General features: G+C 34.7%; 1 protein-coding gene and 1 long non-coding RNA gene across 2 annotated transcripts; one reads left to right on the top strand and one right to left on the bottom strand.

Moving 5' to 3' along the window:
• The first annotated feature begins 17945 nt into the window (after positions 1-17945).
• On the top strand, positions 17946-19653 carry LOC133173683 (uncharacterized). The gene is made up of 3 exons (XR_009719061.1): positions 17946-17998; positions 18562-18710; positions 19071-19653. It is a non-coding gene; the product is annotated as an uncharacterized LOC133173683 (long non-coding RNA).
• A 3002-nt stretch (positions 19654-22655) lies between these two features.
• LOC133173736 (immediate early response gene 2 protein-like) lies at positions 22656-24560 on the bottom strand. The gene has a single exon (XM_061308760.1). It carries the CDS (start codon positions 24434-24436, stop codon positions 23495-23497), a length of 942 nt encoding a protein of 313 aa, XP_061164744.1. The 5' UTR covers positions 24437-24560; the 3' UTR covers positions 22656-23494.
• Positions 24561-25710: the final 1150 nt, after the last annotated feature.

The following is a 25710-nucleotide window of genomic DNA, read 5'->3' as shown; positions in this document are numbered from 1 at the left end:
GTTCCTGTTATTGACTTTGCCCTGAGTGCACTGAATCTTTAAGTGGTATTTAAAACGTTAATGATGCCTTAGATTTGTACAAGGCATAGATTATATCAAACATCAATAAAACGTTTTGAAAAAGAACACTAAATTCCGTCCTGTATACTCTAGTAGATGTCGACAAACATCTGCGACATAGGAAATCAATGTGTTCATACAGATTTCTACAGTTTACCAGCAATAATTCATATCAAAGATCAAAAAGCTTTTTTGTCTTCGTATGCACATGATGCAAACTATTTCATGTTCATCTTGGGAGCATAAAAATTAAAGTGGGACTGTGTAGTTCAGTATGTATAGGTTACAATGGCACTGCAATATTGTCATGCTTAAACTGTCGCTAGTAAAAAGGTTAAAAATGCATTATTACGACACATGAAATATCAGGACAAATCAAACGACAATCAAGGTTTGCCGTACTTTAACCCTGGGGTACGAGCAGATCACTCCTGCACTATTGTCTGTGATGGCCTCCACTGAAGCGAGCTTCGGTAAAATCTCTCGCCTCGGTAGGTTCTGTCTGGTAGTGTTAATGGGTCTGATGTTAAAGTGCACCGACACTCCTATAATGATGAAATCAATCAGGTACTACATACTTGCATGAAATTACTCCACTCATTAAAACTAGAGAACCAATGGCCTTAAAGGGTACCATCGCTTCTCATCACATCCTCCAGCAAGGCCGTCGCCAGACTTCTGAGAAGGGACTGGGGGGGGGGGGGCACCCCCTCTTCTGAGACAGAATTTTTTTTTATAAATGTGTACTATTTATAAAAAAATATTATTACATTATAGTACGTATATATTTATTATTATTCCAAATCGGGGCCCTTTTGAGCATATTACATACATGATTATTAAACAGAACATGTAAGTATAATAATCATTCATAAAATGTGATAATAGTAATATAAAAAATATAGAATATATCATATTTTATTGACAAAAAAGTCAGAAGGATTAGATACAAGTTTGATACTTCTAATACATTTTTTTCTCTCTAAAATTGCCATAATAAAACTACTTGTATATGATGAACTACATTAATAGCATCAAAAACTTAAATCAAATGAAATAAAATTATATTTTGTTTGTCCATTGGGTGTGTGTGAATTTTAAACATTACATTGTATATTCCTTTTATTATTCCTTCTTTTTTTTACATGCTAAAATCGCATGGAGGAAGGGGGGGGGGGGCAATCCCTTCACTCGAAAATGTTAAAATAAATTATGAGAGAGAGAGAGAGAGAGCAACATTAATTGTGATTAGTTTATAGTTTACGGTAAGTCTCTAATTTGAACTTTATTTTAACAGTAAATAATATAGTTGATAATATAGCTAAAAGACCACATAACGTGTACAATGAAGACTCGAGACAAAATAATTAGCATGTAATAATAAATTAGCGTGTTATAATGTATAATTTCAAGAGCGTCCCTTTATTGTACATTTTTTTAATAAACTATGTATGTAAAACAAAGCGTATGCCTCCGGCATACATGTCGACGATCAGCAACAGTAAACATAAACATATTACATTCCACTTAAATATAATTGTTATATTACGAGTAATATTAAAAGTATTTTCACACTGTTCTATGATGTGAATGAACATTGAATTTGTGATGAAGGCTGTTAATAACATCTCTGAAAGAAGATTGTTTAATTTTTCATCACCTGAGTGATCCCAGTTACCTTAAAAAGGGGGAGGGGCAATCATGTTCTAACGTTCCCATCTAAACAGTAAGAGAATTTTCCAGAGCTCAGGCATACACTGCTAACTGGAGATGATAGGAATATTCACAAAGCTACGCAAGCTGAAATATTCTATCTGGTGGTCGCTAAATAAGTTTCTGGTGGCAGCCAAATAAATATATCTAGAGCCACCAGATCAGATTATGTGGCGGCCGCCAGATAGCCAGATATTTACCTGACGGTCTCTAGATTACATCATGTGGCGGCCTCAGATGACTATATATAAGACAGCTACCAGATATTTATTTGGCGACCACCAGATGATTTTGTGGCCTCCTCATGCACTTTCTTTTGTACTATATATTATCTTATCCAAGTTATTCAGTGCAAACAATTTACTATTGATTTTGAATTTCCTGACGATAAAATTTCTAACATGTATTACTTTAAACTTAACAGGACGGTGATAGGACGAGACGGAGTGGATCTTTCACAAATTAATGTAAAATTCATAATGAGTACCGATGTTAAACTTTTAATTCAGGAAAAGATTTTAGATATATGCATAAAGAGTTATAACCAAGATCTTAGCAGTAAATTCAATTTTATACATAATTTTAAAAACTGATACTAAATATTTCAATTTTTGTCACTCTTATAGAAGGAACCAACACCTTTTATTGGAATGTAATACAATTATTTCTAGAATAATTTGTACTTTTTCTTGAAGATAAGACTGGCCTAGTAATCAATATTACAAAGAAATCTTTTATTTTTAGGTTTTATTGAAAATAACACCAATATTCAAAATACCATTATCCTTTAGCTTAAATACATTTATAAGGCAAATGTACGGAGAAACCTTTGAATGTATGCGCAGCAAATATAAAAAAGATATTTTTTTATTGAACACAAAAATTATTTCATGTAAAATGATGGAAAGGAAAAGTTTGATGCCCAATGAAACAGATGGCATCAGCTATTCCCCCCCTCTCTCTCTCTCTTTCTCTCTCTCATCAAACGCATCTTATTGTTTTAATTCAATGTAAAATGTTGTAAAAAGATTTGAGAATTAAATTTTAAAAAATAGTCAAGAAAATTTGGTCTCGTTCCTCCAATCTCTCTCTCTGTCTCTCTCTCTCTCTCTCAACTCTTATTTTTCAAAAATATTTCTGATGGTGTATCATATGTAAAAACAATCCAAGTAGTGAAGAAATGTATAGAATGAAGCAACGATTTGCTTATTTTTTTTTTTACCATGAACACTTACATAAAAATGTAGAATTACAAAGTTTGTAACAATTTTATCAAATAAAGACAAAGTATGTTTGTAGAAGATAAAGTCAATTTATGAAGTAATTTATATTACCTACATATTCCAAAATTACCACGGAGATACAATATCGATTTTATGATAATTTCTTTCTATCCTACTTAAGAGTTTGGAGTTGTGGGGTTGACGCGTGATTGATGCGTATCTTAAGGATTGTACTATATACTACCTGTCGTAAAAATCAATATTTAATAGCTTTAAACATCACATTATCTCCTTGGTCTACAGAACTACATATCACTGTAATGTTCAAATCGATAACAGAGTATTCTGTTCACCGTGGTAAGTTTGTGACGTGCTTGACTGGGACCTGAGATAGTAATAAGGTGAAGAATTCTACTATTTCACTTTCTAGTGGGACAGGGAGACAATGTTATTTATGTATATGTATCTCAGAAAGATCGAACTGCGCACAGTTTATCAAGCAAACACTTGCATTTCATCTGTAAAAAAAATAGACAAATATTAGTAAATAATTCTGAATAATAATGATGCTTTGTCAATTTTTTCTTAGAATTGTAATGTTGTTCATGTGGGAGTAGCTGTTGAGATAATGGTATAAGATATTTTCTGCAACTGAAATGAAACTTTTCAAAACTTTAATTTCTCGATAGGTTTAAAATAGAAACAATTCTGTGGGAATTTTACTGCCCAGTTTCATATTACTATAGATCTATGTAAAACTTCCGTCAATAGTAATACGTGACCTGAAAACCCCGAGACCTATATGTATACACACAAAGCCCAGTTACCTATAAATAGAATGTTCTTCCTTGTCAAAAAGTTTGCGATTGCCTGTTTGTGCTGGATAGACAGATAAACAAACACCGTTACCTCGTAATCTGGTTTTCACCGGTGTGACGGATTTGCACGTCCCACAGTAGGATATTACAACAACTATGACCTATTTACTGAAATAATCCAAAACATTGCAATATACACACAAAAAATGTTAATGTCGCTTAATTTCAAAGTTAAAAATGTTGATGATCAAAAAAAAAAAAAAAAAAAAAAAAGGGGGGGGGGTCACCAGGCGGACACGACAGTAAATAGCTGCAGAGCTGTATCTCTCCGAAAAAAAATATTGACAGACCGGCCTCTGGTCGTCCATCCCACTTTTTTTCAGACCAGCGAGCTACAGATCTGCAGCTAAACGGTAAATTACCTTTGTTTTCTAGTATATAGTATATAGTGGCAAAATTATAGGGGGAGGGATGCAGTCCCCATACCCCCACCATTCCGATGGGCCTGACTCCATCAGTCATTTAATATCACGATAAATGTTAATCACGAAGATATTGTTATAAAAAGGATAACATTTTCAATGATTCAATTGTTTCTAATAAAGTCATGAAGTCAAGAATCAAAAGAATTTAAGAGCAGGTTTGAATTCTAAAAAAAATTCAAATGGCAAACAGGTGAAGCAAATAGCGTCATATAAGAATTTTGATATGTATACTAAAATCAGGCGTTCGGCAATATTCGTCTCTTGAATAACAGAATGTATTCTGCCCACTCCGTCAACTGCCCATTTTTCAGCTTTTCATAGTTGCACCCTCTGTTAACTGCTATTCCTTCAACTTCCCACTCTTTCAGCTCCCCATGGTTTTCCAGTCTGTAATCTGCCCACTTCGTCAACTGTCCACTCTTTCTGCTCGTCTTGGTTGCCCCCTCCGTTAACTGCCTACTCCATCAACTGCCCACTCTTTCTGATCTCCTTGATTGCCCACCCCGTCAAGTTCCAGCTCCGTCAACTGCCCACTCTTTAGACTGTTCGTCTTGGTTGCTCCCTCTGTTAACTGCCAGCTCCATCAACTGCCCACTCTTTCTGATCTCCTTGGTTGCCCACCCCGTCAAATGCCAGCTCCGTCAACTGCCCACTCTTTCAGCTCACCTTAGTTGAGCAGTCTATTCTCTGCCCACTCTATCAGCAATACAAGAGTATCATTGCTGGTGCTCAAATACATCTGTGTATATATATATATATATATATATATATATATATATATATATATATATATATATATATATATATATATATATATATATATATATATATATATATATATATATATATATACGTTTAATGAAGTCACAGGTTTGAAACTTCAGCCTGAAGTTTAAGCCATTGCATCATGAAATATTTTATTCTGATGGAAAACACTGAAAACACTGTTGAGAACCCGCAGCCCACTAATTACTAATCAAATAAATGATTTTTTGTCAACAGTGTACAAGTACCCTTTTCTTAGTAGTCACTTTTCTTTGAAAAAGTGTTTTTCCTGTCCTGAAAATTATGTATATTAAAAAATTAAAAAACCGTGACAGAGGGCAGACATGGAAGTCTGAATAACCCGGATGTTTTGAAATAAAAACACCGAGCACTTCTTAAAACTTGACCCCGGAAAAGTATATAGGAACTTTATTTAAAAAGAGTGACTATTTAAGCTGATAAAACTCCTACCGGGTATTAAATGTTTACAAAGAGAATCTGACTAATATACCTCCGATCATTGCCAGTGTTGAGTAAGTCTGTTATGAAATAGAATCTTTTGTATGTTAATTTGGCAGGGCTATATGATACACTTGGTGGCAGCTTTTTAATTGATGAATAACTTCCTAACGTTTTACTTTCCCATAAATCAGAAGATATGCTGAGAGCTTTTAAAATGTGTTGATAGTTTGAAATACAGAAGCGAATGATGAAATAACATCCCTTTTATCTTGGTAGGCATTTCAGGAGGTTTCTTAAAGCGTGAAGAAACATGACATCTTACACTGTTCAAGTAGAAACGCCCATTTTGGATTAATATTTTTTCATTTCTTGCGCTCATTTTGTATAGATTTATCCGTTGCTAATGGGGGGGGGGGGGATTCTTTTGGCAATTTCACTGGAAGTACAAAAGACCTTTGTTGAGAAAAGTTCAACAAAGAAGAAAAACTAATATGCTATCAATACTTCAGGAATTAATTCTTATTTTTTAAAGAAACATTCTATATCTTCCCTTTCCTAAGTTCACTGTCAATACGAATGCAAAGAATACCGCCCCCCCCCCAAGAAAAACCCAAACAAAATCAAGCCTTGTACAACTGCATTATATGTTAATAGAATAAACAAGCTGATATTTTCTTTATAAGGTAACTGGGTAAAATTTTTATAGAGCTATAAATGGAGGGGGAGTTATCAGTGAAAGTCAACACGGAAGGGACGAGCACCTGTTGTGAAATGACCCAAGATTAACTTCTAGACAAAACCCCCCCTAAACATATAGAGTGTACTGCAATCAATCTTCCAATGGCCATGGTGTCTAGTAGAATGTTAGGGACAATATGGATATGTTATCAATTCCACTGGAGATGTCTATGAACATGATCACTCCTTCATTTGTTGGATATTTGGTGGACCTTTTACTTTAAAACAATGAGCAGAAGACATGCCTTTTTTTTACGTCTCCTGTTTACTCATTACACATTACACTGTGACTCTCCAACAAACGACAGGCATGCACCTATATTCTCAATTCAGACCGTGACCTTGAGGAAATGTTTTCCTGTCACATGAAATGCCACCCCACGTCGGTCTAGTATTGGCCTCAACTGATCGATAAAACCGATAAACTTTGGCAGTCGGTTAAGACCTTCTACTCATTGTGTGTTGTGCAGTTTACTATTTGAGAAATTCTTTATCATACCACTAATTATGAAAGATTTTTCCCTCTTTCCCTTTTCGTGGAGAGATTACCTGATTCATTCTAAGTCAGGGGACTTTGCACCCACTATAAGGCCTCTGCAAACTTTGTCATTTTTGGTTAATAAAATTCCTTAAAAGGAACATTTTTTTTTTACATAATCATATATAATAATCAAAAGCACCTTGCAGTATTGATGACGTAATGGGTGTATTAATTTTCCGATTATGAAACACTGTAACAAAACGATAAATCATATCGATATTATATATAATAGATCCAAGGAGAACATAATTATTTTTACACCGAAATTTAATTCCAGATCAATATTTATGTGCAATGAAAAACAACCCATGACGTAGATGAGGATGAAAGGAAACAGATCAGTGGTGTGATTAGGAATTAATTAGCAGAACAAGTAACTACTGATACTGTGAAATATATATCAACAAAAACCGGAAGTCTGGTATAAATACAACACAGAAAAGGGAAGCAAACGTCAAACTAGAAAAGAACGGTGACTTAATTAATCTTTGTACAAATTGTAACAAATAAAGAAACGTCTTATCGGAAAGGTTGAAGACATTTACATATGTCACACAAGACTCAAGGTATATATATGTAAGGTATTAATATGGGCGAAATACGGGGAAATGACAATTAATAACTCAAGTAAAGAGTCAAAAGCGTCAATCAAAAATCGAGTCACCAAGACTGCAGTTGCTTTATTATGCAGGCTATCTCACTTATAATCGAGGGAAAATTTATATTAATCAGCTGATCAAAATTTCTACTTACCACGAAAAAAATCTACAAATGATATTCAAGCACTAAATAACTGAAAAGTTACATGAATATCTATATGGAAATAATTTGTAACTAGTTTTACCGAGACCTGTGGCCCGCAAATTGATAATACATCATCATCTTAGCAAACCAAAGGATTCCGGTTCATCCCCTATATACTGCATGTTTGTAGGAAGCAGAGTGCAAGCCCTAACACTAACATCAACGTTGGATAATAATGACAAAGAGTCGGTATTTCCTTGCTGCAACATGGGTGGATCCAGGGGCGCATCCTCTTCCCCTAAATGAAGAAAGACTTGATATTTAACGAATGCTATTTCAATTGTATCATCTTCAAAAATTGTGAGTTTTCATAGTAAAGTAAGGATGAAGGAAAGAGGGATGTGTCGTCCAATTCCCATGAAAAAGGATTTTTGTGTTTGACTTTTTTGGTTTATTTTTTGGTTTATTAACATATCTTTGAATATATTTTTTCTTCTTAAACCTGGATCTACCACTATGCAGTTCCAAATATGATTTATGTGAAGGTTGAATACAAATTTAAACGTGAAATGAAACAGTTATTATATCATGTTTTCTACATTAAATGCTAAGTGAACAAAGTTTAGAGTACTCTAAATTGTTGAAGCAATTAAATATCTTTGAAATTTAGATGTCGGCATTTAGTTGTTTACGAAGAAGATATTCAGTGTTGTTTATGCTAGTTACTCGGCAGTTAGTGCTTTCTTTTCAAGGGTCGATGGCCTGAAATCTCTTACTTCTTAGTGGCTCTGGCCGAGTACAAGGTCACTGACCAGTCTATTCTGAGGGAGTCTTGTTTGTAAATGCTTAGCTCAAATGGTCGTAGACCTATCCCTCAGACTCTAAATAAACCACTCCTTAAGTGTCTGTCTCATATAAATTGAATTTAACATAAGGTTCATAAATTTCTGTCCACGGATTTTCAATTTTGAACGATGTTGACCGTGTTTCTAAAATCAGAATACACATTTCTGTGCAAATTAAATTTGCTTGTGCATCGTTGCAAGCGACGGGTTTCGTGTCCATTCTATTTCCACGAACACAACCTGTGTCTTGCGACGGTGGCGTTTGTGCTGTTAATGAAAATAAAAAAAAATCTATGAAAATAACTTATTATGTTTGAAAAAGAAAAAAAAACGTGTACAATACAAATAGCTTTTACTTACAGACTCACAAGATTGTGCATCATTTTGATATTTTATTCTAGAGCTCTCATCCACTTGAAAAAGACACCTTATCCCTGTATGCATACTACACCTATAGTGTTACTTATGTCAAAATATATAAACACACTGGTCCTATAGTGTTACTTATGTCAAAATATATAAACACACTGGTCCTATAGTGTTACTTATGTCAAAATATATAAACACACTGGTCCTATATTGTTACGTATGTCAAAATATATAAACACACTGGTCCTATATTGTTACGTATGTCAAAATATATAAACACATTGGACCCTGTAGATTATATCTAGTGTTACTTACGTCAAAAATTTGTAAACACACTGGTCCTACCTATGTTTATAAGAGGCAAAAGATTAACAGTATCTCAATGAATGTCGATAAAGAATTTTTTCACTTATTTTCTATCTAAATTTTAAACCACTGGAGCTGCAGTCTCTTCAGAGACCTCTGGTTTGTAATAATCTATTCTTCAGAGAGGTCAAATACATGCATACACTATAGTCTATAGCTTCCCACGAAGCTCGGCAAGCCTATAGCCTTTCGCTTGATTCTCAGTATAATCCGACCTTGACTCAGCAATGCTAAATAGAATGTTTAACTTACACACGATATGTAATAGTATACATCAAATAAACTTTTTCTTATATATGTATTTCTGCTGACTTGAAATCTTTCACCTTATAAACCGATAAGCAATGGGCGGATATTTGAGTACAGGTCATCTACATGTATATCATTAACCAGAAGATTTCCTTTTCTTTTCTCAAATTATTTTTCTTAAATTTATCTTGGAATCCATTTCCGTATATTATTCAAAGCTTACAATAAGGAAATAGCGCTCAGCCTAGAATTCCAAACATTCGTTTTCCTGTACAATAAATCGTGGTTTCCTCCCTATTATTTGCATGTAGTTGCTGATTTCAATCAAACAACGTACTGTATTACATAAAGGAAGAAAAGGCGATACAAAGTTATTATCACATTGAAGAAAAGTTAGTTTCACTTAAACTAAAATTGTAAGAATTGTAAATAAACTTTCTAAGTATGTTGAAAACACTTCATTAAAAATTAAAATGATCAAAAATATATAAACGAAAAGCGACCTTCGACATAATTAATGGTGCTTTATTTTGGTACTTCAAATTTAATAGTACTATAAGTGTTTTAGGTAAACATGTTTTGGGCAGGGAGACTTGTCAAGGATTTAGTAAGCAGCAGCCATACAGAGTCTAACAGAGGGTCCTACAGTACAGCCTAGTCTAAGCCTCGGCGTTTTTCGACGTATAGCAATTTCTAACCACAAGTTAATTGTCACGCGGAAATAAGATGTAATGAATTTTGATAAGGGAATCACTATGAGATAATGACTTATTGTGTTACAGTGAATCTTGTCTTTATGTCTCATAAGGATGGCCTTCCAGTGCGGCGATCATTCGGCGCCTTGGTGTTCTTTTTGATATTTAACATAATAATCTTTTGTTTGTGCATTCAAGCTTGGCATCTATATGATAACATTTTTTAAAACAAAAGTATATATTTATGCAGTGATGATTAAGATGATTTAAACAATAATAAATGTGAAGGAATAACAACAGTTGTTTTTAATAATGCATATTATTTGTGTATGTGTTTTAGAAATTAGCTCAAAATAATATTTTTTAAAAATTATTTTCCTCATTTCGGACAATGTGACTATATCTTAGAACTTCTTTGTTTTGTTATTTCATTAGGGCAGATATACAGGGAATTTCTGATTATTTTTCGTTTTTTTAACAGAATCCGGATATTGAACCAGGACATTGAAATAAAATCCTGAACAAGGCGGAAGTAGACTCCTAGGGCTATGTGCTCGCCGTTTGGGGGTCACATTGACACAAGGAAATTTCTCTTCTCCGAGACGTCCCAGTGCGGAACCGTTTAGCTCAAATTTCACACACGGACTAAGTTTTGGACAAAAAAAATCTTCAAATACTTTACAGATTTTTTTAGCATCTATAAGGCTTAACAGAAATCTACTTCAGTGACTAAGTAAATTTGAATCATGCAAAAAATGGAAAATTTTATGATTCAAAAAGCATAAATTCGATTTTCCCCAAAATCAAATGAATTGCAAGCAAGCAGAATTTGAAGTGAAGTGATTGTAATTCCTTAATTGCGTCAGGCTGGTCAATGTGATCGTATTTTTATTTACGCTCGGACTTGCAATGTGACGACCGTTGGGTATCGCTCGTCACATTCAATAACATGCGAGTCTTTCCACACTCTATTGATCTTAAATGCACGTTTATCAGGTATACAGGACCGAAAATGAACCACACAGAAGGAGAAACAAAGACGGTTTTGTCAGGCTGGTTCTTGCCAGCCACCTGTCTAAGCCTGCAGTAGTCCGGGTCGATAGCGGGGACCACAGGACACGGATGATAAAGCATCGGCATCGTTCGGAGTTTCTAGTTCAATGACGCCCATCCGTTTGTTGTGTAGAAAACGCCCATCCTGTAACTATCAATACCTTGCCTTTAGGAGCATAACTAAAGCTGATGACAATTTTTAGTGTGCCTTTTTAAGCTTTTGATCCGAAAAAAAGTTTTATTGAAGTTTTCAGAAACTGTATGTAATAGGTTGAACATTGATAGACATGATTGGAAAAACAAAAAAAAAAAACCAACCAGGAAGTTATATAATGTCAAGAACCGTGACGGGAAGTGCCTCGTCGTACGAATCATGAATGAAATGGTTTCATATTCATATCGAGGAATAAAGGGTTACAAACTTACAATGTACAGGTACATTGTACATATAAGTACGGAGTAAATATTAAGAAATTCCATTTTATTACTACTTGTTTTAAATATGTAGTAAATATTGATTCGTTCTTCAAAAAAGTATAACTCAATCCGTAACATTTCGCTGATTTTTGTCATTGTGCAAGCTAAGAAGCTCACACCTTGATTCTGTCAATCTAGTAATCTTTGACCAGGACTGATCGCCGACGTTACATTACAAAATCTCATAGTCTGACCATACTCTGGGCGTTACCATTTAAAGATTTTTTTTTTTTTTTTTAAATCCATCTTATTTGATGTGAGGTCAATAGGTTATGATGCTATGCTTTCGGTCACCAGAGTGACCTTCTGTACCATACAATACAAAATGTGGGTAAGTTCTTGTCAAAACAGAGTAGATGTGATAACTTTTATAGTTAGTATTTACGTGTCTTGGATATCGATATGATTCTTCTTCAGCTCTTTTGGGTCGTGGAATGTTTGTAAGATATGAAGAATTCCGAGTCAAAAAAAAATTGCTCCCATCTGAGTTGGAATGAACGGAATGTATGTGTTCCTCGGTATCTTCTTCCGCCCTTCAGGAGTTACACACTCTAATGCTGTTTGATCAAAGATCATAATTATCATAATGCAACGACTTTATTTTTATTTATTGTATTTAAAATGTAATGAAGCACTGATAATTATTCTGGGCGTCACTTGCTCCGTGACCTTTTGAACGGGTCGGACAATGGCCTAGTTGTTAGACACAGGTAAAATGAAGCAAGAATCGCTAGACATTTCACCTGGGACAATGAATTAAGGGCGGTAACGCCTAATTGGAAAATCCAGGGCGTTCAAAAACTAGAGGAACACAAATAGTCCTACCACTAACATAATTTCAAATCTGACGTAAAGAGCATGCGTCCTAATGACGAATGTTAACCCTCTTTTATACAATTTTATAGAAATGGAAATAAACTTTTGAAGACCGACAGTTCACGTTTTTGTTCAAGCGTGAAACAGCAGAAAACGATCGCTCTCTGACGCAGAGCTTAATTGATTCAGAATTAAGCGATCATCAATTGCCCTGATTTATTTTCGGCGTCTTAGAACTTCGCCAAAGCAAAGTGAAGCTTCCATCGTTCGAAATATTACTATAGTCTGTGTCCGTTCCACGTACAGTTGTAAAACAAGACAGGCTATTGACGACGACCAATAAAATCTCGTCTTTATTACTTCCTTGAACCGCCAAAGCCCAGAGCAATTCCCATTCTTGTTGAATTTTAATGTATAATTAAATTAATTAGAAATACACATAGTAAATGATTTGATGTCGCGCGCACCACAGGAGAAATGCCTGAGATTCCTGGCTGCTCTACTTAATGACTTTTGACCTACTTAGATATAGGTGCTTTCTTCACACCTGGCTTGGCCAAGATGAGACTCGGTATTTATTTTTCCGTTTCACGGATCCGGTATCAAGTCACCTGGTACACTTTTAATTTTGCAATGTTGCCCAGGACAACTCTTCTCTCATTGTGTAACGCGAGTGTAACGAACCGAAACTTATGATACAGCTAAAATCATTGTTAAACCCGCGCTCAGTCGTATTGATTTCTGATTTCCTCCACACCGATATAACTTAACGCGCTCCTTTACTTAACAGTATACATGTAAATAGCAATGTAATGTGATCCATTATAAACTTAGTCCACATTTTTATTGACAACAGAATTACATAGGTATCTTATCATGGCAACGTCTGACGCCAGTCTCTATTGGACACCATGTTATGACGTCATTAGGATCTATGGCGATGCCCCTCGTCCCAACAGAAAAACAGTAGCTCTCAGAATGAGTGCACATAAAGTTGCTATGGAAACTGGGCGTAGGTTTTGTTTTTCTAATCTTCTATTGCTAAATTATTTACAGTTTTTGGAATTTAATAAATTGACAAACAGAGGATGACTAGCCTACAGTATATTTATTTGATATGCCTTTTACTTTTTTGTTGATTAAACTTATCATAATTGTTCTGCATGCATTTGTAAAACATGACTCAGTAGAAATGGGGAGCTTTTTGAAAGTGTGCTTGTGACATTTTTCGCATTCTTCTAATGACTGTTTAATTAAACATCTAATGAACAACGCATAGGTTGGCGAAAGTAAAAATAGCTACAGTAGACACAACTATTGTTAAATATATCACACACAGTCTCAAAATAGATCTAACCTTTGATGATAATGATAGACAAATAGTACCACCCAGTAATGACTAGCGCGGTGCCTCTCGGTTTGGTGATTAATTAAGAGAAATATATTGTATTTTTTACAGACTTGTTAATATGGACTTCATGATAATTAAAATGTAAGAAAAAAAACATCTTTGTTGACTCTTACTAAAAGGTTTAATAGGCATCCATTTTGGACAGTTTTTACGTTGTCTGACTCAGGTGTTGGAATGACCTTTGTCCTCGACAACCCGGTGTGTGACCTCAAAAAGGGACCAGGGTAGACTCCTCGTGCACCGTGTATAGCACCTGTCGTCTGCCAGTCTGCTCGTATAAAGCTACTGGTCAAAACTTCAGATTTAATCAATTGTCAGTGTCATTAAAAGCTCATCCAAAAATTTTGTTTTTAATCTTCTTTATTCCAAATTGTCTGTAAATAAACAAAAAATTAAGGGTCGTGGAATAAAATTTGAGTTCGTAGGCTGTATAGTCTTTGAAAGTATCTTTCAAATTGAAAGAACCTGAGAGATTGCATTTTTCTTTAGCAATGCTGAATCATAAGTTGTTAATAAAATATTTAGTGTATGCTGTGATTCACTTAAAAACCTCTTTTGAGATCTTTGTGTCTGTTTTTTCCCTGCATTAGTGTATCCATCTTTGGTTAAACAAACAATAAACATCATTTTATGAGTTGACATTAATTGAATCTGAAATATGATGCTGATTGCTTTTTTGTGTTGTTTTATTAATGTTACCTAAAGACACTGCATAAAACTAGTGCAGGGAGACTAAATAAAGGAACCTTAAAAAGATACTCTGTCAAGTCGGAATCGAATGCATGGACACTGACAAAATCTAATATTATCGTGCATAGGTTAAAAAAAATGAATTGAATCCTCACAACTTGGATATGTTTACAAATCAGTTGTTCTATCTTAAGGTCAAGATCTAGTAAATGAAAAATGCCTACAGATTTTTCAAATTGAGAAACGAGTTCTTTTAATGATCCTTTACAAATATGGCTTGCAAAAATAGGGTGTTTCGGGACATAATTTTTTGATAAACTAGACGAAAAAACATATTTTAAACTGTAATTTTTAATGAAAAACGAAGAAAGTCGGGTATAAATTTAGGAGTTTTTTCCATCTCAGATAAAAGAAATGTAACAATACTGCCTAAAGTCTCTAAGAAAACGGTTTTGTCTAGGGAAGCTTTCACATGAGTTTCGTCGTTTCAGTTCCAATGGTCCTTGAGAAGGATTTTTTTTTTAAAAAAAAATCCCTATTTATTAGCTCAACTGAGCTAAAAGCTCAAGTGAGATTTCCTGATCACATTTTGTCTGTAGTCCGTCCGTCTGTAAACTTTTCACATTATCGACCTTCTCCAGAACCACTGGGCCAATTTCAACCAAACGTGCCACAAGCAATTTTGGTGAAGGGGATTCAAGTTTGTTCAAATGAAACCAATGGACCAAAAAAAATTGAAACTTTTATATGTGAAATCTTCATAACATAGAGTAGATTCAAATTTGTTCAAATCATGACCCCCAGGGGTAGGGTGGGGTCACAATGAGGGATCAAAGTTTTACATAGGAATATATAGGGAAAAATCTTTTAAAAAATCTTCTCAGGAACAGCAAAGCCCTGATTGATCATATTTATTTGGAAGCATCCCCAGGTAGTGTAGATTCAAGTTTGTTCAAGTCATGACCCCCGAGAATAGGATGAGGTCACAGTGGGTAATCAAAGTTTTTCATTGCAATAAAAAATAGAAAAAATCTGCTGCTGAAGTTTTACATTGGAATATATAATAGAAAAAAATCTCCTGCTGAAGAACAGCAGGGCCTGTCGACTCAGGTGAGCGTTTTGGCCTATGGGCCTTTTGCTCCAATGTAAAACTTTGATTTCGTATGACCTCATTCCACCCATGGTGTTGATGATTTAAATAATTTTGAATCTACTATGTCAAGAAGCCTTACCATAAGTTTCATTTTTCCCTGGTCCTGTGGTTCTTGAGAAGATTTTTAAAGATTTGTTTCCTTGTATTCTAATGTAAAACTTAAAATCTCCTATTGTGACCCCCTCCCCCTCCCCCCCCCCCCCCCCAGGGGCATGATTTCAACAATTTAGAATCTACATCATGCTACACTTCCATCTTCTACTGTCCAGTTGTTCTTGAGGAGAAGATTTTTAAAAAAAACATGCCCCTATATATTCCAATGTAAAACTTTGATCTCTTGCTGTGGCCCCGACCTATGGTGGCATATTTCTGCCCCCTACATGCAAGATAAATTATGTCAACATGCAAGAAAAGTATGTCAACATGCAAGATAATTATGTCAACATGCAAAATAATTATGTTGACATGCAAGTTACCAATCTTTTTTGAGAATCTAATTTTAATGTTGGTAAATTACTTACTAAAGCCGGTATACGACATCATACAAGCAAGCTGCAACAGAATTATGGTGACATGCGACTTATTTATGTTAACATGCAACATAATTATGCAGACATGCGACTTATTAACAAAATAATTATGTTCCCTAATGTAGATTTTCCAAAGGGTTTGGAAAAGTTTTGGAATTCCATGGAATTCCAAACATTTCCATACAAGAGTCTAAAAGTGTTTTTGGAAGTTTTTGGAATCTTTTGGAATTTGAATAACAAATTTGGACTTAGACATTTTGAGGTTTGGAAAGTTGTGGAATTCTATGGAAAAGCTGATAAAATGAGAAACTTAGACATTTTCTGCTCTGGAAAGCTGTGGAAAATAACTTAGAATTTTTTCTTAAACTGTCGGCTCATAGTACAATTACGTCGGGATCGATGTCGGGCTCGATGAACAATTAATTTAAACTACAGCCCGCCAAAATTCAACAATTCGGCTGCCATGTTGTATTGTTGGACAGAAGGAAAGAGAGTGTCACGAAGAAGGGAACTGCAGTCATTATTAGCTTGGAATGGAATTTGTATTTTGACAAAAGATGCAGACATTTTAAGACCCGGTAGGTACAATGTACAGTAATCAGTATTTTATGTGTTCTTGAAGTTGAATGGATAATTGACTGTTCCTCAGTCTGGGCACCACACACATAGAATGCCCGACGATGAAACCATTAGGGCGAGTTTCATTTCTTTAATAATTATTGTACAACTCTAAACATCTCTTATCAAAATATGTTTGAACAATGTGTGGATTTCAACCCGAATTTCCTCCGTTCGTACATGTCCTTAGACCTCGCTATATATGCTAGTGGCACGTTGCCAATTGCGCCACGACAGTCCATGTTACATCGTACACAGACATCATAACACTATTAGTGTCTCCAATATGTTGCAACATGCAACATCTAAATTGGCTATCTTTACCATGTTTACAACAAAGAAAAAACGTGTAGACGGTGGTAGACTAATAATGCTCTATAAGCTGTCTATATGATATAAAGTTGTGCACAACTTAGTTGCGGTAGACCCAAGCCTCTATTTAGTTTCACAGACTACCACCAACAAAGGCATTTCAAGTCTTCCTTACTTTCAGATCTTTAGTACTTGCACAGATAATTTAAATATAGTCCCCCCCCCCCATTATGGAAATTTATTTCTCTTCCATGCTCAGTGGTGTCGGCAGCCTCTTTGGGGCCAGTTCAGAACTCTGGTCCGGATTATTAGCTAATAACATTCCTTAGTACATGTACTACTTACATTTACAGAGTACATTGTAAATAATTGTATCTATTTTTTAATGCATGTTCATGATCATTCACAGCACTTACTTTTATTATTTTATAGCTGAAGTACTCGATTTGCACAGCGCCGGCATATAATCATCAAGTTTGATGAAATGTCCTAATATGTAGATGTAGATGCTAAGTCATTCAGTCACCTAGCTTGTGAGAATGGTGAGAGCCTGCTCAAATTATCATTCAGCACAAATAAACTAACATTGTTTTTATTAATTAATGTTTTATAGCATAAGATTTTTTTTATTGAACAAGTAACAAGAGGTTTATATTCTTAATTCCTTAATAATGCATAACAATTATAACTTTTGACAGGTAATCTAAACATGCTAAATGCTACATGCATAATCATTTTACATTTTATTTAAGTATAAATATTAAAAATGACTATACTCTATGACATAAAATCATGCATGCATTATTTACAGGAATGCTCATAAAAAGGACAAGAGCGAGAGAGCTGTATGGAAATTTACACAAAGGTAAGATTTTTTAATCATTTTCCTAATCAATAAAATCAAAAGAATTGAAATTATGTGTTTATCAATGTTAGCCAGGCATTGAGAAAAGTTATTATGAACCTTAGACTCCACTCTTTCAAATGTACTTTAGTTATTTTAAGAAGTTGTTGCTTTTAACTTGTTTCCTATGTCAGTTCTCTGTCCTGTTCACAAGTTTTTACCTACGCCTTGTCAATGTCATTCATCATATTCTTACACAAACCTATAACCTTAGTCGCAGATATAAATTTCCAGAAATAAAGAAGTACATGTATACATGTACTAATATATTATCTTACTCAATACTGAATTGTTGAGGCATGGAAGTTACATGTATTTATAACAGTTTATTTAATATTTTATTAATTTTTCAAAAATAAAGTATATGTACTTGTATTCGCATGTTTGAAGCCTAGAACAAATGTATTCTATATATTCACTTTATGTTATTTGCTTTGTCTATATTTTTGTTACATTGTAAATTAACCAATGTGCATTTAAAGCAATTACATATGCCTATAAATTTGTCTTTTCCTCTTTTCAAGGGTCAGTTAACGGAGTAAGCTGATATGGAGGATAATTAATATATCAAAGGCAGCATAGGCGTCCAAACTCCTGTTCAAGGTGCTTTTAATCAGAAGCTTAAGAGACAAAAGACGAGCCATTGACAAGGCAAAACTGAATGTTTTATATGGTATATAAATTATATTTACTAATGTACTTTTTTTCATACCTTAACTTTATTTGCTGAATGTTTTTAAGGGTACATAGTTTATGTAATTTACAATGTTCTCTCTCATATTCAAGGTTAATTAACTTAGACACAATCATGTCTCTTTATTTTTTTTTAATTTCACAACTTCCATTAGTTTAAAAAGAAATCAATCCTAATCTGAACAAAAAATTACAAGATAATAAATTCCTATTCTACAGTATTAAACTGATCTGCCAGGTTGAAAGAACCAATTGTCTTATATAGCTTTAGTTTATTATTTGTCATATATTTATACATGAGATAGATATCATACATCTTTATGGTAATCTTTTCTTTCAGAAATTGAGCAAGAAAAGTTTGAAGTGTCTTTGGGAATGATCAACATCAAAATTGCTGAGCTTTTGAAGCCGTCGTACCAAAAGTGAATCCATTCGTGACACCAATTATCTGACCACCCTCTAACAGAACCAGGGAGGAAGTGATTCTAGCCAATACTTCAGAAGTTTAGGACCCTCAATAATTAGGATCTTGGGGCATGTTTTATGTTGTACATAATTATGTTGCATGTTAACATAATTTATCTTGCATGTAGGGGGCAGAAATTTGCCACCATACCGACCTCCCCTGGCTTACAAAACATCATAACACAGACGGAGAGGTCGTAAGGTTAAGTTACGATTTTTGTTTTGACGTCACAAACATTGAACACCGTGCAAGTAATTCATGCTCACATTGAACATTTATAGCTCTTCCATTAATTGTTACTTACCCGAAGGATAATACAGGGATTTTGAAATATAAATCACATTTGCAGAGAAGGTCGGGAATTGAAAAATGAAAATTTAAATAAGTATTAAATTGTCTTATAAATGCATGCAAACAAATTCAGTAACACACATTTGTTTGCACACACCATTGCAATAATGAGACTACATCTTTCAAATAATAACAATTCAATGCTTAAATATATCAGATATATTATATCATTATTACGTCGTATTTGGCTGACGTTTATATCCGTGATTAGTCTAATGGCAAAGACTCAGAAATTGACCATTTTTGAGCGAATATAGTGCTGACCAATCATACAAGAGCATTAGATTGAACGCCACCTGGCTCTCCTGCCTTGCAGTGGATGAGCCAGGGAACCAGTCTACCTATCGTGAAAGTACGGGTGTTTCCATCGTCGGATACCCAAGGGGATCTCGTCTTTAGCTCATCACCCGTGGACAAACTCGCCGAAATATCGTTGTAAAATATGCTAATTTGTTGATTAAAGACAACCAATCAGAAAATTGGAACACTTCAGAATGCAAAATGCACCGGTGAGTGGATTTATTTGCAATCCGTGTGTCAACTACGGAAACGTTTTTGTCATTGCCGAACATACGTACGTAACTTAACTTTTAAAATTTGTTGACTTGCGACTCTGTGGAGCAGCCAATCAAACGACCCGCGAATATCAATTACATACGGCGATTTTTCGGTGAGTTTGCCCACGGGTGATGAGTAAAAGACGAGATCACCGTGGGTATCCGACGATTTGGTGTTTCGAGTAAGTAGATAATTATAAGGTAGACTGTTCTGAACATTAAGATGTGCCATTACATAGGCCACAAATTTGACATCTTAACTTTCTTTAAAAGGAATACTTGTTTTTTATGCATCTTATAGCAAATAATGTGAAAGATAGAATATTGAACAAGCTCATGACGACACTTTTATTACGGATGTGACGTCAGCAATTTCAAAGAGAGAATGGGTTTCTACAGCTGTAGACACGAATGAAATGGAAACGGATATCGATTTCGTGTTCTACGTGTCAAAGAGCATTTATTGTCTGTACTAAGGAGCGGACGGGAGTGGGAGGACAAACTCTATCCGCTGTAATTATCCGCCGCCGATAAATTTAGTTTAGATACCGTGTTCAACTTCTACACACCAGAAAAAAAAGTCGCACTGTCTTGCCAAAGTGCGAACCTATACTGATCGGGTTCGGGTTTGCGCTTTCCTGGAGAGAAAGTATAACCATGTTCATGTTTCATGCACTTGAGTTTTGTTAATGTATAGAAAAGTATGTTGTTGACACCAATGGTTTGAGAAGATTCTCTATAGTAATTGAGTCAACAAAAGTGCAAAATGATGCTATAGTGTGTAAAAGAGGTAAGCAGTGAAAGGTTATGATATACGTTATATAGGTTATGATATACGTTATATAGGTTGTGATATACGTTATATAGGTTATGATATACGTTATATAGGTTGTGATATACGTTATATAGGTTATGATACATATACGTTATAGACCGTTATAGGTAATGATATACGTTATAGACCTGTAGGTAATGATATACATTACAGACATAATTATTTGAATACAGGTTATTTAAGAATCTTTATTTCATTACTACATTATTTTGATGCTTTAAATAAATAGAATGAAAAAGTGGGTCAAAGTTCCATTATTTTGCACCACTGTCATTAATTATGGTGTTAAGATGGTGACAAATATTACAACTTTGATTTTCAAAGAAAGTTCTAGCTGGTACTAATACGTGATAGCATGCACGTGCTTGCAAGTACACCTCCAGGTTGAAATTTAAATCGTCTATTTGCAGTAATTTGTATATAGCAAATAGCATGTTTAATTGTTGTTCTGTCATAAGATACGTGCCTTGAGCAATAAAAGGGAAATCGCACAGACTATTGTATTATGCAATTATATTCAATGATCCGGAGGAACACGTGCTATTTTCTTCTGATAAATAATGCCTTCATTAAAATAGAATAGACTATAATAGCAATACATCTAACGTTGTTTTGCAAAGCACAAAATTTGATAATTACTTTTCAATTTATTTCTTATTTCCATATTTGTATCATAAATGTAAACCTGTTATCTGTTTTATTTATTTACGTATTGCTTCAATGAATTTACGTAATAAATACTTCTTTGGAATCTGGAAATTTTTTGGTAGGTGGAATAAACCAAAGTATGTCAATTTCTGTGTTGGAATGAATATATATATAATTATATTATATATATATATATATATTCTAGGTTGGAAAAGCTCGTGAGAACATGACCCGCTTAATACTGCCCACCCAGTTATATGTGAATTGAAGTTATAAGTCTAAAGCCTCATATGATCTTTCAGAAAATGTAATATTTTCCTTAAAATATCTTTTTAAATAATAAAGTTAATTATGCCAAATGTAAATGTAGTGAAAGTACAAGAAATGGATTCGATTCTGGAGTTTTTCTTTTAGAAAAACAAAAGCGTAATCTCTGAGGTAAGGAAAACGAACAAAAATCCCTTGTTTATTTATAGAATGTTTGCATAATACGACATGGGAAGGGGAAATCCCTGTTATAACAGTGACCTAGTTAGTAATACTGGATTTTATCGCTGAATTACCGGGAAATCGGGTTCTTATTAGTTTAAGTTTTGGTTTTTGAGAATTAATCATTTAACAATAAGTTGTTTAACATTGGAATTATCGTTAGAGGTGTGTCATCGAGGTCAAATACTGAACTGTACCACGTCAACATGTTTACTAGTCGGTGTTGTAAACAATCCAATCCTGTTCGAATTGCTCTTGGCTTTTTTTTAAACAGATACACTACATATAATAAAATGGTCTTTTTCCACATATTGTTTTGTCAGCATTTGTGTTATTGTATAAATATTCCCATTCAGATACCAATCCCTTTGTTTCGTTTTTGCTTTATTATTCCAGTACACGTTTAAACCTGCTAAACAAACGTTGATGGCCTGTGACAAAGCCACAGCTGTCCCTACCGATCAACCACATCTGCATTACCAGATGTTCTCCACATACATTGTTCTTCCCTTTATTAGTGGCGCCTTCTGTATATTCAAAAACTCTAATAATTGTCCAAATAAAGACAAAGTCAGCATATTAATTCTTTGAATTTTTAATTGATTTTTTGGGGTTTTTTCACAATTTTTCGACATTGTTCAATAAATATATAACATTAAAATATCTCACAAACCAGTTGCATATTCACTTGTTTACAATTCATATATACAGTGATTTAATGATTCACAGCACTAATACACACTTCCGGTAAAAGTCACGCTTTCTCTCGCCTTACATTCATTGTCCCACAAGGATGAACCAGTCATCCATAAAAAAAAAAATCTCGTCATCGCTTTAAAATTCATCCATCATGACAGTGATGATATTTGAAGCTTTGGTCGATTTCATATTTCGTTTAAATATAAAATTTCTCCAAAAAAGAAATAAAAATGAATAATTTTGCTCCCTATCAGTTAAATACAGCGATTTGATTTCTCTGAGATCACATGTGGCAAATAAATGTACATGAAATTTGCATTGCAATTTCATTGCATAATGATAAAGTTTGTGTTTCACAATAAAAATAAATCTGATAAAAGATTTATAAATAAATAAATAGTCATTGGTATGCGAGCTGTTGATTTGTAATCTGTATTATCAATAGGTCGCGTCACTCATCTGTTTACTCTTCACAACGTGAATTGATACAATCCCCTGCGTGGTGCCGCGAGTCAGCCTGGGCCTGAATCATCAGCAAATGCTTCGGCACCAAAAGGTCAACGATGCATGAACACAGTCTGCTATTTGTGGCAAGTGAACCGTAACGGCGGAACGGTAGCCCTTGAGCGATTTGTTTGCAGAAAGTGGACAATTGAGTAATTACCAATAAATAGGCAGTGTTTATTGTCACAATCTGTTCCGCCCACAGGACGAAGAGTTCACACGGTCAATGCAATCGGTGTTGCCATAGAGATCGAGTCACGACTGTTGTCAATGACCTCCGTGCTGCACGTGGAGACGCCATTGTCTTTTATTGTAAATCCATTTATCGATTGAACTGCGTAGAATAAATTTTCACTCGCAGTAAATGTTTTTTCATTGTTGTTGGAGTCCATTGTTTCACTTTCTTTCGATGAGTCTTCACAAAGACCATCGAATCCTGTGCTGAATATGCTGACGAGATTCGTAATTTGAGAAGGTTCAGTTTGCATGTTTTCAACTGAATTGTCAGAATTCACTTCGTTAATTGGTCCATTTTCCATTTTAGCTTTTTTGGCCAAAACACAACTGTCAGAATCGGACACATTTTCAAGGGAACGCCTCCGCTTAGAAGCGCACCTAGTACAGTTTTGTGTAGGTTTGCTGACGTAATCCGTGACCTCTTTCTCCTCAGTACGATGACCTGCATCCGCCAATGGCGCAACTTGCTTATTCGCTTCGATTTTTTCTTGGCAAGGTTCCGCTCGTTCCGATGGTTTCTCAGACTCAATTTTGGCGTTTTCTACCCGTAAGCATTTGGTAGGAGGCGAATTTTCTTTGTCTTCATGAATGGGTGTTCCGTTTTCAACTCTCAACCTTTTGACCTCGACTGAAGCGTCACGCGTACTGCTATCTTTAGAATTCGTAGTATTTTCTGAAGACGTACTTATCTGAAGTCTCTGTTCTTTCTTGGCCTGCTCCTTCGCCTCCGCCTGCGCTCTCCTGTTTGCAAGCACAGTTTGTAAATTCTCCATCATGTAAGCAGTCCTGGCTTTATGTAACACACTGGCGACAAGCAAGTTCTTGTGTAGGTTAATGCCCCCACGTTGCTGTCTAGAAGCAGCAATCTTCCCAAGAGACAAAGCCATCAGACGTTGAGCTTCGCTGCTCATGGTGACCATTTAAGTTCACAATTAAATCCAAAAAATGTAAACAATAAAATTTAAAAGTTTGTTTAATCACTCCGTACAATTACCGAAGTGATCACCACGAGTTGTGAATGTCTAATGACTTGGTTAACATGTTACATCCTCTTTTCAGGCGTATGACGTGCTTGTCTCGGGCATCCACCAATCAGAACGAAGCTTACAAGTGGCTCTACTCGACATATCCAATCAAATTCTTGGTTGTAAAAGTTACGCTGTTATTTTCCCGAATACTACGAGTTCTATTTATAAATTGACCTGCACAAATAAAGGAAAACATGAATGTCGTCATAGTAGCTACTAGGTTCATTCACCAGCGCTGACTCATGAACCGAAAAATGACCAGAAATGACTTGTTATCACAGGCTGTACGACACACCGTTGCGCAATTATAATTGTGTGCAATACACTTACTACATAAGCAGAGTAAATCTATATTAAGATTTCAAAACCTTTATTAAATATAGGCCTACAGATATTTCAAATACCCTTTTATGTAATCATTACGGTTGTGTCTATATAACCTAGCATTTATCATGTTTATATGCTTATGAAATGAAAATCTTCAGATGATTTCTGAAGGCCATTTTTACAGTACATTAATGGCAGCTCTACAAATTGTATAATGATTAAAGATAGTTATTGCAAATTATTAACTTTTAATTTCCTGTTTATCATTTTAAAAAATTGCTTAAAATAATTCTTGAGAAGCATAAATTAGGTGACCACAAAATGCGCATCATGAATTTTGCCGAGCGATCAGAGGGAATATGACAGGACAGGTTATTCAAGAACTAAGGACTTAAAACCAAGCTCACCACACCTCTGCATATTTAATCAATCCATTGTTAGTGCTTGATCATTTTTACACTTTACCTGTATTGTGTCAGTGAGAGATAACAGAAAAACTGAGCGTGTTAAAGTTTACTGAAGTGATGTAGACTACGAAGTGGACCCACTGACGCAAAGTGTTAAAAATTTTAAATATTTTATGATCGAATGCTTAAATAATCGTAAGGCATACCACATAATGTGTGTCACGGGACAAAAGATTTAAACGTGAATCAGTTTCTTTGTGAGTCAGGGACCATCTGCAGAGGAGGGTGGCCGTGTCTGGGTACATAGTTGTGGCGAAATATGAATAGAAACTGACTGAACGCCACCGAGCGTAGGGATTTCCTATCGACCAAATCTTGTGTAAAAATAAACTCGGATTAAAACCAAATTCCAGACAATCAATCTTTTAAAGG

This window comes from Saccostrea echinata, unplaced genomic scaffold (genome assembly GCF_033153115.1).
Source record: "Saccostrea echinata isolate AGI-Se365-2 ecotype Australia unplaced genomic scaffold, CSIRO_AGI_Sech_v1 ptg000056l, whole genome shotgun sequence".
NCBI classification, from domain to species: Eukaryota; Metazoa; Mollusca; class Bivalvia; order Ostreida; family Ostreidae; genus Saccostrea; species Saccostrea echinata.
The sequence above is the reverse complement of the archived record's forward strand: the minus strand, read 5'-3'. Positions and strand labels throughout refer to the sequence as shown.